The sequence below is a fragment of the Nesoenas mayeri genome (genome assembly GCF_963082525.1).
Source record: "Nesoenas mayeri genome assembly, chromosome: 18".
In the NCBI taxonomy this organism is placed as follows: domain Eukaryota; kingdom Metazoa; phylum Chordata; class Aves; order Columbiformes; family Columbidae; genus Nesoenas; species Nesoenas mayeri.
Genome location: NC_137566.1, coordinates 9954577 through 9970141, shown reverse-complemented (window position 1 = coordinate 9970141; position 15565 = coordinate 9954577). Strand labels below are relative to the sequence as shown.

At 52.2% G+C, this 15565-nt stretch overlaps 1 protein-coding gene across 1 annotated transcript in view; it reads right to left on the bottom strand.

Moving 5' to 3' along the window:
* Nucleotides 1-510: 510 nt before the first annotated feature.
* RXRA (retinoid X receptor alpha) overlaps nt 511-15565 on the bottom strand; it is a gene marked incomplete at its 3' end in the record, with an annotated part of 30706 nt that continues 15651 nt past the window's right edge. The window contains exons 5-9 of the mRNA XM_080356170.1: nt 10904-11033; nt 6486-6618; nt 5279-5370; nt 3975-4080; nt 511-658 (exon numbers count right to left, since the gene is read on the bottom strand). Of these exons, the coding sequence (XP_080212296.1) occupies nt 511-658; nt 3975-4080; nt 5279-5370; nt 6486-6618; nt 10904-11033 (609 nt within the window). The remainder of the gene's footprint in view (nt 659-3974; nt 4081-5278; nt 5371-6485; nt 6619-10903; nt 11034-15565) is intronic.

Genomic DNA, 15565 nt, shown 5'->3' with positions numbered 1-15565 from the left:
ATAATAGTTAGAAACCAAAAATAGATATTTTTTTTTTTCCTCTTTTTCAAAAACTCCATCCTCTGAAAATAGCCAGCTGCAGGCCGGCAAGTTCAAGCACTCCCCTCGGCCTGTCCAAACCCCACTGCCCCAAGGGCTGGGACCGTCCCTGTCCCCATTCCTGCCCCGGGGGAAGCCCGGCCGGTGGCTCACCCCAAAACACATGGCACGGTGGGGAGCGGGGCAGGGGCGCGAGCCAGGGCGGCGGGCGGCGAGCTCTCTCCACTCCAACTTCTCTACATCTAGCGCAGGGAACCAGCGAGCAGGTCTTGAGATGCAGCAGTGACAGCAAACGGACAAGGGTGAAGGCAACAAGGAGGCGAGGACGGCGGGGGGGTCACCCCGGATCAGACGGTGCCTCCAGCGCTGGGGACAGGAGGGAGGGACGGGCTGGGACGGTGGTGGAGGAAAGCAGAGGACGGGGCCCCGCGGGACCCCGGCCAGGCGAGGGACTGACCCAGCAGCAGTTCTTTAAGTCATTTGATGGGGCGCTTCCAGCATTTCCATCAAGAAGGTGTCGATTGGCGTGTCGCCTATTAGCTTGAAGAAGAAGAGGTGCTCCAGGCATTTCAGGCCGATGGACCGGAGGGCTGGGAGACGGAGCAAGAGCTTTGCGAACCTGGGGACGGGAGACATGACATGGTCAGACATCCCACCGCAGCCCCGCTTCTGTCCTGACCCCCAAAGCTGCTGTGGCTGCTCCTGCTCAGACACAACCTCTTCGGCTACCTAAGCCATGGGGCTGCACCCAGAGCTATGCAGAGAAATCATTAATTATATCCCCAGCCTTGAAGATCAGGCAGCCACAGTGGCTATTCACAACAAACGTGCTGATAGCTGAGCTGGAACAGTAAAATAAGAAATGAAAGGCCACCCCTGCAGCGGGGTGCACCACTGGCTCCGTCCATCCGTGTCACCGTACAGTGAGCACCCCGAGATGCTGGTGGGGTCCCAGGGAGCGGTGAAAGCAGCTTCAGCAGCTCCATCTTCAGTTAGGGAAAAGGGGAGGGGATGGGGGAGATGCTGGAAGGGTCAGCTGGCGCTTTGCTTGGTGACGCCGCTTTCCTGAAGGCTCCGGGCACCTCCAAGGCAGCTCCATCAGCCGTCACTCGGGCTGCTCGCCGCCGAGCCCTGGGGGCTGCTGGTGCTGCAGAACCCCGAATGACAGCCCAGCTGGAGGCACCTTGGGAGTGAAGCCGATGGAAGGAGACAAGGGCTTTGATGCAAAAGCTGGAAGGAGCACTGCAAACCAGGCGGGACACGGGGCGCTCCCCTCTCCCTGCCCAGCGCGGGGCTCCAACAAGCCCCAGCTGAACAAAAGCCCATTCTCCCAACCTGCCCTGCCCAGCAGATGCTTGTCAGGTCTCACCGCGATGCTGGCAGGCAGGAGGGCTGCGAAAGATGGCAGGGGAGAGCTGGGGGACTGGGGAGAGCCAACAGTGCTGCCAGAGCTGACTGGGGCGAGGGAGATGAGCCCAAGGGCCGGCCAGCAATGCTGGCAAAAGGCTGCTCTGTGTTGGGCTCCAAGGGCGGCAGGAGGCTGCAGAAACGGGAAAAAGCTACCGGCTCCTATAGAGATGCTCCCGAGGACCCCACAGTGCCCCCGGGCACCCCCCCGGCCCACACCCTGGGGGTGCAACACTGCGGGATGTTGCCTCCCTGCTCTCAAAATGGGGAAAAGGTCCTTTAACGGCCGGGAACGCATTTTATTTGTTTTTACTGCTGCACAATCAGAGCTGGAACATAAGCAAAGGCCGGAACCAGGCTGGGGAGAAGGAGACTTTCTAGAAAATACACATAGAGAGACATGCATAAACATACAGATATTATACATGCATGCACACTTCTCTCTTTTTTTTTTTGCTGAGCTGGCGAGAACGGTGGGAGCAGAGCCAGGAAAAACAAATCAGCCCTACCATCCCATTCAGGAAGTTTCACTTTAAACCAAACCAGATGATGGCTCCAGCCCTCGGATACGTTTAACTGTGAGATAACCAGCCCGCAGCACGACATGCCAGGGCTGTGACCGGGAGGGGAGAAAACAGCCCCGATTCTCCCCGCGGCTGCTCGGTGTCACGTACACGCCGAGCCCTCCCCGCAGAGAAGCAGGGGGTGGCATAGGGGTTTTTCGTAGGAATGCCTCCCTGTGTCTCGCTGCTGTAGAGAAGTTCCCCTTTGGTGTTTACATGGTGCTGGCAAGCTCTCGGTGGCCGGGGACAAGGCTGAAGTCACACACCAAAGGGCATGTGGAGCGGTGGGGAAGCCGCGGAGCAGGGGAAGGCGCCCGCCGCGGGCTGGACCCGGCGTTTGCTCAACCACAGGAAGAACTTGTTTGCAGCCCCAGATGGTGATCATATTGTGCCATGAGACCAGGAGGATGGAAAGAGCTCCTGAGAGCTTTGTTTAGCTCTTGTGCAACTCTGGATTCCCAGCCCACAAGTTAACCCTCCCGAGCCACCGTGGGCTTGTTCCACCACTGCCCTGCACTGTACAAGAGATACAGTAAGATCAGCAATGCCCAGGTATGGCTCTTGGGACAGCCCTAAGCGTGCAAAAACCTGTAAGGTCACCAAAGAAGGGTGTGAGAATCACACAAAAAGGTCCCCAGCTCAAGGTCATTCAAAGCCAGTGAGAGATGAAACTTCACCGCCCTCAGTGCCAGAACCAGACTGAAAATGCTCCCTTACACACGGCTGATCATTGAGGTAGAGCCCTGGGGAGCAGATTGTGACTGGTGGCTCAGTGATTTTTGCCCAGTCATGCACAGCTACGTGGTGGTTTGGTCCACAAGTCTACCCCTCCTCCCTGCAAAGCCAAACGCACCCAACGGTACCTCCATCATAACTCTCCCAAAATAACCATGAACATCCAAGAAGCCCCTTTACAACATGACTTTTTGGTATCTGCTACCACATCGGTACTCAAAGCGGGGGGGAAAAATAAAGTTCAATATTACTTCCGAAGCCACAATCTGCCCACTGCATTCATTGCTTTAAGAGCATCTGGTTTGTTGGATTTCATTTAAGCATCCACACACACAAGACTGGGAATGCAGGTGAGATGCGAACTCCAGTTGCTTGGGCTGCTTTCCCCAACATTCACGCCTCAGCGGCGACACACACCAGCAGCAGTTTCCAGTGCTTTGCTTGGTTTCTCAGATGACTGTCAGTAAAACTTAACTGGCAGTTGCCAGCTCCAGGCTGTAACTGGGAAAATGCGCCCACTCAGCTCCAGAGCAGTCCAGGAAAGCATTCCTAATTCCCCCTCCCATTCCCAGCTGGACTGGGGGAGGCAGGGAGGGGAGAAAAGAGCATCAATTGAGGCTTTCACTTCCCAGCAATGATGCTCATCTGCCACTGAAAATTAACTCCGTGTGCGTCTTATTTTCGCTGTGGTTTGCTCTCCGTGGCTGCCAAAAGGGAAATGATACCCCTTCCCCCATGTGCTCATCCCACGGCTGCGGCTGCAGGAGCCAGGGGCTCCTCAGGTCTCTGCACTGTCGTTACTGCCCGACCTTGTCCCGGCTGCGCTGCACTTACTGACACGGGAATAAAGACCTCTCTGCACTTCATGGGGATTTTCTAAGGACGTTCGCAGGTAGAAATGAGTGGGTTTCTTTGCAGAGAAATGTTCACTCCCAGAAGATATTGGAACAGAGAGCCTTAAATCAAAAGGACCCAGCACCTGCATTTTCTGCAGGTGCAATGACTCCAAGGACGGCATTTGGACCGTGCGTGGGCTGCAGCACCCATTGCATGGGCTGCAGAACCTTTGCATGGGCTGCAGCACCCATTGCATGGGCTGCAGAACCCACTGCATGGGCTGCAGAACCTTTGCATGGGCTGCAGAACCTTTGCATGGGCTGCAGCACCCTTTGCATGGGGTTTTGCAGGGGTGCGAGGCTGCGGGAGGACAGGGTTCAGCCAGCGACTCACCTCCCAGGCTGGTCGGGGTATTTGTGTTTGCAATATGCCTCTAGCGACGCGTACACCTTCTCCCGTAACGCCTCCACCTCAGCCGGGTTGGAGAGACCTTTTGAGTCTGAAAGGCAATGAAAGGACCATCAGCCTAAAACCTCCGGGTTTCCCAGGCAGGTCAGGACCCCCCATGTACTCCCCAGGCCCCTCCATCCCTAGCCCAGGGCACAGTGTGGATGTGGGGTCTGAACCCCAGGAATTGGGGCAATACTTAACAACTCCCAGGGTGCATTCAAGCCCTGAAAGGTTTGCCCTGTGACTACAGATCTGTTTTACCCTGTCTCATACCCCAATCATTTTGGACCATTCCAGTGGTCACAGACCCTCATTTAAAGCGTTTAAATCCCCCTAAGATCCTGGGTTTATGGGGTTTTCCCTCCAGCATGAAAAGTCCCCCACGACGCAGTGAGGACCTGGTCTTAGCAGGGTAAAAAGGACGGTCAAGCAGGGGGGGAAGTCAAGCAGAAAAACAAGCCCAAGAAATGGCAATAAACCCTGCTGCAATGCCCCGGCTCAGGTTTGGTGGGAAAGGGCACAGAAAGAGCCGTGTGTGGGCACAAACGACGCTCCTACGAGGGTAGGGAGGGGAAGGGGTGGCTGCAGATGGGGAGGTCTGTCCTCAGCTGCCATTTGCTTTTGCTCCAGACCGGCCCACTGGAAAATCCAGAGAACCCCCCAGCAGAGCTGTAGAGGTATCTGCAGGCTGGCACTTTATGTCCTGCTGCAGCAGGGCTTAGCTCGCTGAAAAACTAAGCAAGCCGCAGGCAAAAAATAAAGTTCTTGTGTATTTTAGGAGCACGTTTCATGCCCTTCGCCCTCTCCAGGCTCTGCAGAGGGCTCTTCCATAAACACAGTTAATAGAACCCTTGAATGTTGAGATCAGGAAACAGGAGAATAATGTCCATGCTCTAACTTTCCTCTAATCCCTACCTTTGTCTTAAAGGATAGCTAGATTCATTTTTGCTCCTATTCAGGGACAAATCTCTCAAGCACCAGATCTTTCTTAGTTCAGGGTCAGCGGAAACACCGAAAACAGGCAGACTGGGTACAGTGATCAAGCCAAAGCCCCTCAAGCTCGGCAGAGAACTCAGCCCATCAGCAGGAGCCAGCTCCAAAAGCAATCTTGCCCCTCATCCATCTTGCCCCGTCCTAGGGATTTTGGTGCCCTCAGTTATTTGCAATGGAGTTTATAGGTAAGAAAATGAGCCAATATGAAGGAGCATCAGCCAAGAGAGGACTGGAGAGAAGGTAAGAGCATGTACCGGGGTTGAAGAGGACAATGGCTCGCAGGCAGCCTAGCTCTGTCTTGTCCATCTGCATGTCTCGCATTTTTGACACGAGTTCTGTCAGTACTCTGCAAAGGACACAGAAATTACAGGCGTCAGCATTAAAAAGAAATTAAAAAACACCCATGTGTCAGACCCAGAGAAAGGTCCTTCAGTGCCTGTTAGTGAAGTCATGGGATAGCGCTCGCTCGTACCAGCTGAGGATATGCCCTCATTTTCCTCCTGTATCAAAAATAGCTCATTAGGAACATCAATAGTTCCTGTGAGATACAACAGGGACCATAAAAACCGGCTTCATACATTCTCTGTGAGGCTCTGGCACCTCAGAAAGCTGCCTAAAAATAAAAAATAATAATAAAAAAAACCACCTCAACAGGTATCTCAAAGCAATTTCCTTTGCCGGTAATTTTTATTACTCCCTTTGCTCTTACTGCAGGTGTCGGTCTTGAAATATTTTCCACTGATTGCCCAGTTTTTCCTGTTGTATCCTGCAGTGAAGTCATGATCTTGCACTTAGGACCTCGCAGGAAACAAATGATGTCACCCAGGTCTGAAGAACAATTTCCTTGCAAAGCAAAGCAGCAAAGGTGATTTGGTTTCAACTAAACTCGTCTCAAGATGAGTCTCAGGCAGAGAAATGAGCCCCCATTTAAGCGGCGTCTGGAGCCACACTGTGGGTCAAACACCCTGCAAGTCTGGCTTGAAACTGCTTTCCCAAAGCAGGAGATTAAAGAGCCCTCGGGATACGCATGTGGAACCTGCTGGCTATTTTTTGTGCTTTTCTATTGTGATAATAAAATCACGTCTTGGTCCAATTAAAGATGAAAAGAAATAAAGAAGCAGCCTCCTCGTAACATTAGAAGGCATCTGGACCGCATGAAAGAGGCTTTGATTTGCACTGGGCAGCCTTCTCCCTGACTATTTCAGCCTGTTGCTTTGCACAGGTTTAAGAGGAGGGATTTAATGTTGTTGCTTGCGGGAAGGACCACGACGTTTCCATACATGCCATGGGATGGACAGGGCTCCTCCGACCACAAGCCCAAGTACCAATGCATCCCCATCCGACCCCCTGAGCAGGTTGCAACACGGGAAAGCGAGGTGGACCGGTGCAAAGACAAAGATGGGGATGTCCAGAAGGTCACCTGCGATGCGTTCCCCACCGTCCATCCCTCCCTCTGCCCACCTGTCGAAGATGGCCCCGACGCCAGCGCTGTGCGCGCTGTTCCGGTGCACGTGGAGCCCGGTGGCCAAGAGGATCCCGTCTTTCACGGCTATGGAGCGATGGGAGAAGGAGGCGATTAGGAGCTCATTCCACCCTGGGGAGGAGAAAACAACCAAGGCTGCAGGTTAGAGCCACGGGGTTCCTCAGCGGGTTTGGGAATCAGCAATGTCACCTCCCCAGCGCTAAAAACAGAGGAGGAAACTGCTCAAGAATTGTCTTTGCTAGAGTAACGACGCTGGATATGGGATGGGAGGGGGGAGCCAACCCTTTCTTGGATGTCAGAGAAGGAAAAAAACGTTAAGGAACAAATGCACTAAAAATATAACGCTAATAAGAGAAGCAGTTTCCTCTATAAACCTTGCAGGCACCAGAGCAAACAGCTCTGCCCTGCTCCTCTGGCTGTGAACCTACCAGTGGGTGTGGAGCCCTGTGCTCCCCGCTGACCTTATACTCTGTGTCTCTCAGCAGTTAAAGACCTATTAACACTTTATATCAGCTAATTGGGCTCGTTTTCAGGACGTAATGGGGCACAAAAGTTCAGGCACCATTATTCAGCTGCGTAAACCTGGACCGTGAAAACTCCTGCTTGCAGGTTTGCTGCTTCTGCCATATAAATACTGGAAGGGATTGTCTCTCCTGTGTCCTGTTGCTGTACAGAGATGTCCCTTGTCCGTGGCTGCTCCAGGAACAGCTTTCTGTAGCTGCTTGGAAATCAGCTTTTGTCTTATTAGTTTCTGGATATGACACTTCAGGAGATAAGAAAACAAACCGTCTGAGCCCAGACACCGCGGGAGCAGCCTGGGCTAGTTACAAATGGCGAAGGGAAAGGAGACGCTCCCCTTCCTAATTTAACACTTCATCAAATTCTTAAATCCACTACTAGCTGAGTTCAAGGATGCCTGAAACAAACCCACAACAAGAAGAAACTGCTGTAAAGTTTGAAGGGTGGAAATTTTGGTGACTTTCAAGCAGAAGAGACATCTCCAGTGAGACAAGATGGATCTTCTGCAACACTCATCATGTGGCTCATTTACCTGCCCTGAAAATGTTCTGGTGTCCAGAACACAGGGCTGTTTGGCCGGGTCCAGAAATGTCAGGATATTTGATGGGTTCTTTTTCCCCCAGGCTGGAAAAGCAACACAACAACATCCTTCACCTCCTCTCCTGCCACGGAAACAACATCTTTTCTCACTGACTGGAACAAACACAAGGTCCACGCGTGCTGTGTTTACCTACTGGTGCAGAGATGGGTTGTGCCATTAGAAATGTTGACAAGGAATAAAGTTCACTCTTTCCTAAGTGGCCACAGGATGTTTCCACCCCAATCACGGGAACATTTATTTGGCTATTTACTGGGTGAGGCCTGGCACTTGCAGAAGGATTGCAACACTGTGAAACCCAAGGAGGATGGAGGAGAAGACGCGGGACTGCACCAGGAGCCTGCAGGACCATGCTCCACGGCAAGCAGGAAAAATTAGGTAAAACCATAGGCAGCAAATCTGAGTTAAAGATCAAACGAGTCTACTCAAAGAGTTTTGCATTTCAGTCCATGTTCTGGAGAAGCAGAGCATATTTATTTGACTCTTGCGACTTCTTTCTCACCAAACAAGGTGGCCACAGCCTCTGGGGATGCTTTGGCTCCTCTGGGGCAGGGAAGGCACCTGGCAGTGCAGTGACCAACGTGTTAATGTCTCACTACCAAGTTCCCCTCCCAATCCCACAAAATGAACGGCAGCTGCGGAGACGGAGCGCTCAGCATCCTTTGCCAGGCTGGCCTTGATGCAGAGAAAGCATCGGGTTATTCCTGCAAGCACGGAAACAAGAAAATCCAGGGAAAACAGGCTTAAAAAGTTGAGTCTCCTCCTCCTCCAAAAAGCTCAGAGAGGGAAGATTTTTAAATGATTCAGGATTAGAGGAAAGCTACTGCCGGCCCATCCAGGACCGCTCCTCCAAAGATGCCTGCTCCACTTATTTTTGCCTCAAAGGATGCATGACTGAGCCTGACTGCTGCTCTTAGCTAAATTTTAATACTTAAATATTTCATGCACTGCTCTTCGCAGTAGGTCGCCCTCCCCACTCAATAATAGATAGAGCCAGTGGTTAAAAGACAAGGGGGGGGTATATCTGAGGCCCCAGCAGAGATGCTCAGAGCACAGAGACCATCAGAGCCCACCTCGTGGCCACAGGGTTTGAGCCACCATGGAATCTGGGATGTGATGGGGTCTGCAGCCCCAGTCCTGCCCCATGGAGCGGCCCCTCCAGGATGCCGGCTCAGAGTCATAACAAGCACCAGCACAAAGGAGAGAACAGCAGGTCAGAGAGCATCCAGTTCAGCTTTCATTGGCCTTCTTCTAAAGAGAAAGGAAAACCTTGAACTGTTGTTGCGGGTTTTGTTTCCATTTCACAAAAGGCAGCTTTTTATCTGAATCCAGTTCTTCCCTGTGCTATTTGCAGAAAGCCCTCCAAGATTTCTATAGAGATGTTTCCCCTGCTCATCCAATCTCACAAGAGGCTCTAAAGACCCTCTTCAAAAATACATTTGTTGTATTTTCAGAGAGGGCCGTGAGGCAGCTCTGGCAATGCCCACACCCGTGGAAAAGCCAGAGGGGCACCTTCACCCATGGGCTACCAGGAGCCATCCAGGGACGACATGAGACTTGGCCAAGTCTGCAACGAGAATAAAACCCCCAAATTCTCCATTCCCAGACTACCGCTGCAACCACTAAACGAAATGTGACTACAAAAAAATCTCCTTTTGGTAATACAAGAAGAGTGGAAAACCTACACCAGTAAACGGTGAGACTTTATCGCCCAGAAACCATCAAGGTCAAGGATTTCAGAGAGGTTGCGAGAGAGACTGAGTTTTTGTATGCAGGACCAAGGTATGCAGTTACACTGGTTGACAGTCAATAAAAAAATTGCAGAAAGTATTAGGATTCATGCCTTTGGTCTACAGTCAGCCTTATTAAACAGAATGACAGCTAGTGTTTGTGTGTGGGAAGGGGGAAACTCTGATCCCATCATCTTCCTACTATGGAGCCCTTACACCTTCTCCTGAAGCCACTTGGACAGAACTTGGACTGGAGGAGTTCTGGTAGTTCCTATGTTTTGTGTTGAAGCAAATACTTTGAACTTGGTTCTTAAAGCACTTTCCTGCTCAATTTCATGGGCATTTATTTTGGGGTGCACATTTTCAACAGTAAGAAGCCATGAACACTGCCACCAAGGTGGATCAGCAGCGTCTTCTTTACAGGGGCCATTAACTCAAGGCTAGAAGAGGAAGAGAAGCACACACTCTGCAGGGTTTTCCCCTCTAGAATTCCCATAAAGTGCATTTTGGGGAAACAAGAGGAACTTTTAAAGCCATCAGGGACTTCAGAGTCCTCAGCCTGCTCAGGTTTGGTTGCCAGGCTGGTTCACCATCCTGCCCTGCTCTGAGGCTGCACCTCTGCTCCCCACCAGACTCCTCCATCATTCCCTCTGCAATTCCCTCGAGCCCCTCAAATAGCCGAGGGTGGTTTCTCCCACTGCCGAGGGAGAGCTGGGTGCCACCGCCAGCCATCGAGATCTTCTCATTTCTCCTCCCAGCCTCACCCCGGAGTTTGTCACTTGCTGGAAGCCACTTCATCCGTCCCATTGACAACTTGCCTTCCTCTTGGTTTAAGGGAGCAAAACTCTCTGCTGCGCCAAGCCAAAGTCTTTTTAATCATTTATCTGATGATTGGAGCTATGCAGAGACCTTCATGCCTAAAATGCATCCTCGTCGAGCTCTGCTCTTGATTTCTTGCCCTCCCTGGTCTTTCTGCATAACCTGTCAGCAGCAGGGGCTTGAATTCACTTGATGGGAGAAGACCCTTTTTACAGCTGCTTTTCACCTCCCAAAGCCTCTGTTCCTGCAGACCCCCCGCCACATAAGGAAATTTAAAACAAGCTCAGAGAATTTCATTTTCATCTTGGTGGGTGGGAGAAGGAGGCTGATGTATTTTTTCTCCCCTTTCTGGTTTTAATTACGATCAAACATTTTAGTTTGATGAAATTTCATGGAGTCCCAAGCCCACTTGGTCTTTCAAGTCTCAGCTTGCAAGGAAGGCAGCGCATAGCTCCCTTGGTTTACATACCCCAGCACACATCTCTGAGCACTTTGCTCATCAGAGATGAAGTCGGGCCATTTTTCAGCTGATTGGCAGCTGGTGCAACATTTGGGATCACATTCAGCAACACGTCCCTTGGGGCTTTTTAAATCCTACGTAGCAATTGAATTATCAGAGGCTACTACTCAGAATCACTTAATGCCTTTCAAGTCGCCAAGACCTGAATCTAAGTGTAACACAGTCCCACAGCCCCGTGGCAGAGCCCACGCAGGGACGGTCCCCACTCACCTGCTCTGAGCAAGATGACCTGGTCGTCCAGGGGCAGCTCGGAGAAGTGGGGGATCCTCTTGGCCCATTCCACCAGGGTGAAGAGCTGCTTGTCTGCTGCCTGGCATATGTTCGTCACCGGGTCATTGGGCTGCCAAGAAAAGGAGATCAAAAGGCTCAGAGAAGGCAGAAGAAGGAGAATAAGGGAGGTTGGAGGAGCAGCTGAAGGGATGTGCTGCTCCCTGCTGCAGGGAAGGACCCCAAAGCTGGGAGCACCTCAGAAGCGGCTGTTATCAGTCACTGGGAAAGGTGGTGACTTGGCTTCTGCACCACAGGGTTTGAAGTAGTTTACAGCAAGCTCCACAACTAGTTTACAGCAAGCTCCACAACAGGAACCAAGAGTGCTGAGCCCCAATATCCATCAGGGTGACTGATGGGCCAAAGCAGCTCCAGCCCGGGGAAGGGCAGGCTCCCACGCCCGTGCAGCACGGTCCCCGTGCCAGCATTCCCCAGCTCGATAAACCAGCACCAGAGGGGGCACGACAGAAAAAAAGAGAAAAACCCTTTCCTTTGAAATACTATCCAGTAACAAAAACCATCTGCTCTCAAGGAGAACAGTCAGTCTAAACACACCAAATCCCTGTTTAAAGGAACTGCTAACAGCTCAAGTGGGCTTGTGATTAGGAACTGGAAGAGCCTGTCTAACCCTGGAGAAGACAAACCTCGCTAGCACAAGTGTGTATATAGGGTTTAGTTCTCCGGACAGCGATGTATGAGCCCCTCCACATATCCCACTGTAATCCCTGCTGATATCTCACAGCTTTGATTGTACAATTATTTTTTCTTCCATGTCCTTAAAAGAGCAGTTTCCAAATCAGAGGAGGAGTGTTTACTTCACCCCTGGACTGCCAGGGGAAGGGGTGTGAATTCAGAGGCAGAGCAGACGCAAACACCAGCATAACCTCTCCCTTCTGCAACCTCCGTTTGCTCAGGATGAGGCCATTCCACATCACAAGCTGGCAAACCCCTCTCCCAGGCTGGGCAGACAAAGACCACGCTGCTGAGTGTCACTTTTGTCCCCCGGGTCCCTGCCCAGTCCCCTCCGCTGTCCCTTGGCAGCAAACACAAACTCTGTGCCTCGGTGGCCAATATCTCTCATTCTCCAGGCTTAAAATAACCAGCATCTGGCAAGCTCAGGGGCACCCGCCTTCGAAGTATTTTCACCTGTTGCGTGCAGAGATGGATGGGAATGGGCTCGTGTTCAGCATCGCAGCAGTTACAGGGTTTTCCCTCCTTGCTCTGCCTGACTCCAGCAGCTCCCCAAGGAGTGCAAGGTCAGAGAAGTCTCACTCCGAGGGGTCTTCCTTTGGGAAGGAGACGTGACCAGGGACTGGATTTTCCCCAGGAGAGGCAGATAAGATGGGATTTCCTCTGGACAACAGGAAAACCTGAATTGGGTGTGAAGAGCAGCCCGATGGAGAACTGAGGCATCCTGGCTCTGTAGGGTGGGCACAACTTATGGGAGACCCCATGCTCCAGCAGAACCTGACCCACAAAGCAATAAGTGCCTGCACAGCCCCATGAAAGGGATATTTTAGGAAAATTAGGTGTTTTTTCTAAAGCTTTTATCAGGGGTTGCTTGTGGGCAGGTCGTCACCATCTCTAGGACTTGCCATGATGCAGAAAGCCAGTCTCTGGGTCTATCAGCCCAGGCTGTGTCCCCACTGCTCTGCAGGCAGCACAGGCTGTACCCAGCTTTCTGTGCTTCCTACAAAGCCTCATCAAGGGGCCCAGCCTTTAATTACACCTCAGACGGCAGTTCCTGGAACCACCACTGTGCTTCCTGGCAGAACTTAATCACCGGAGCTCGAGAGGCAGCTGAAAGGATCGTCCCTGCGGGCTGAAAGAGCCTTGTCTGTCTCCAGGAGGGGATCTGCAAAGTGGTGCTAGAAACCCTCCCCATCCACAGTCAGCAAATCCCCTCCTGCAGTAAACAGCAGGGGCACAATGCTGGAGTGTGACAGAGCGAAAGGACACGCAGGCACCTGATCCTTCTGGAAAACTGGAGCTTGGAGGCATCTTCCAGAAAATGGTGACTTGAAACCAGCCACTCGAAGGCCAATTAAGAGCTAATGGAGATAACACCTCTCAGTTACAGGCTTTGCCTTTCAGTGGCCAGGAGCCCATTCGAGGTGGTGCTTACGCTGCAGGAGCCCAGCTCCAGTGGGAGGTCCCTCTGCTTTGCCAGCCTGGCACTGGCACTGATTTCTTCCACCAAGGACAGTGTGGGACCCACGCTCTGTCCTGACACCTTGATGGACACCAGAGAGGATGGAGTGCGTTGATGGTTTGAAGCCCATGATGGGGAAAAGGGAGCACAGAGGGGTGGGATCCCTGTGGGTGGCATGGACAGGATGGGAAAGGATGCTGAGCCAGGCAGAATGAAGCTAAGACAGAGACGTGCCCCTGCAAATCTGCTCTCCTGCCTTGGATGGCAGGAGAGTGCCAAGTGTTGGATGACCATCAACCACTAAAACACTCACTTGAAGCAAATGCAGCAGGAGCCCCTGATAACAGCTCTTTCAGCCACTGCAAATAGCTGCTAATAGTGAGGTTTTTCTGGCTTCTAACCATGGCAAAGGGGATAAACCCTTTGGGAGGTCCCCACAAGGCTGCAGGATTCCTCTACGCTGTGTGTCCCAGGAAGCCCCAGATCCCGTGTGATCCTGGTTCCTCGGGAGGACTGGCCATACGCCCTCAGCAGGTACCTGTCCCTGGGTGCAAGGACAGGTTTGCCTCTGCCCTGTGTCCCCAGCAGCTGTGAAATGGGGCTGGGCTCCTGCAGCGTAAGCACCACCTCGAATGGGCTCCTGGCCACTGAAAGGCAAAGCCTGTAACTGAGAGGTGTTATCTCCATTAGCCCTTAATTGGCCTTTGAGTGGCTGGTTTCAAGTCACCATTTTCTGGAAGATGCCTCCAAGCTCCAGTTTTCCAGAAGGATCAGGTGCCTGCGTGTCCTTTCGTTCTGTCACACTCCCCAGTCACGTACTCAGAGCAGCACACTTCACCAGTAACGATGTGTTTCGATACCAGGGCTCCTGGAACAGGCTGCAGACCCCTGCCCTCCGCTTTCATCAGCTCTGAGGACTGTGCTGAAGTCCCACAACTGTATCACAAACTGTCCTTGTTGTCCCACACCAGTGCCAGCCTGGCCAAGCAGAGGGACCTCCCTAGACCAAAACTGGAATCTCCGCTCTCAGAGCAGCCAAGGGCACTGTGGCACAAGGTGACAGCCACAGATGTGACAGCATCTGGGCGAGGAGGGTGCTAACTCCTCCAGCACCCTGCCACCTCCATCCAGACCGGCTGAGCCTGCTGGAAATGTCCTTGCAAGCGCTGGAGCTCTCCAGCTCACCGCAGTATTCAGTGTAGAGGGACCAAGGTGCAGGGCGCAAATAGAAGGACCCAACATACCAGGCTAATAGGAAACAGCTTGTGCTTTACCCCATCTCTGCCTTTCCATCACACGGGCTCTCCGGGGAGGGCTGGTAGGAAGGCAACTCCTCCTCCGTCTTCCCTGGCCTCATCCAGTGGCCTCATCACTGTGCGCTGCTGATCTCATACATCTGCTAAACCTGCTACAAATGTCACCTCATCGACAGAAGCCGCTTGGCAATAATAGGGCATTTCAACAAGCCTCCTGCTTCTATTTAGATGCACCACGCAGCCTTGTTCACAGTAATGCGTGTTGAATTATGCAGGAACCAGCTTTCAATTTGCTACAGGAGGCTGAAGAGACGCAGTGCCAGACGAAGCCATTTATTTCAGCTCGCTCTCTAGGGTTTGTTTTCGAGTCAGCACAACGCCGGCTACAACTCCCCTGAAGTATTTTTAATCCTGATAGCCGTCAGAGCCCCTCGCTAACCACGGCTGAGCCGCCTCCTCCAAAACAAAGCCCCTTGCAGCTTCACAACGATGGGACCCTGCGGCTGGAGGGTATGGGTGTATCCCCAAATGCAGGGGAGCACCGTGGCCCTGTATGTGCTTCTGGAGAGCTTCACTGAGGAATTGGCTCTGTCCATAGCATGACGCTTTATGAACTGAAAAGCCTCACTTAGCAAGCCAGCCATAAAGTGTCCTCATAGGTCAAGGCCAAAAAGAGCATCCTGCAGAGGCACTCAAAACTTAAGACTCCTACAAGGAGCGACCTGACTCTGAGATCTCCTGTCAAGCCCTGCTAGATAAGGTATTCCCAGCTCAATCCTCCAGCCTCATATGAAGAAAGAGATAAAGTATTACTGTAGCAGAAAATAAATGCTGCAGAGTCCTTCTACTTCCCCCAAAATAGCTGCGTTTCATCATCTCAGCCTCAGGGACACCTCACAGTGAGAAATGCAGAGGGATATTTCAGCATACGATCCTGTTCTCCCAGATCAGCCTGGCAATAATTACAGGGTATTGGGGTAACTTCTACCCTCCGCAGCCCTGATGACACCTTGCAGCGGTGGTGTCCCCCCCTGCTAACAGACCATGCCTGCCAGAGGCATCGCCATAAGGCAAATGGGAAATTAAACATGTACAGCTGACCCTGACCCCAAAAGCACCCGCACAATGGCACACAGCGATTTAGTTTTTTCCTCTCCCTCTCCATCTCTTTGAGACTTCGCAGTCCCTCAGTATCCC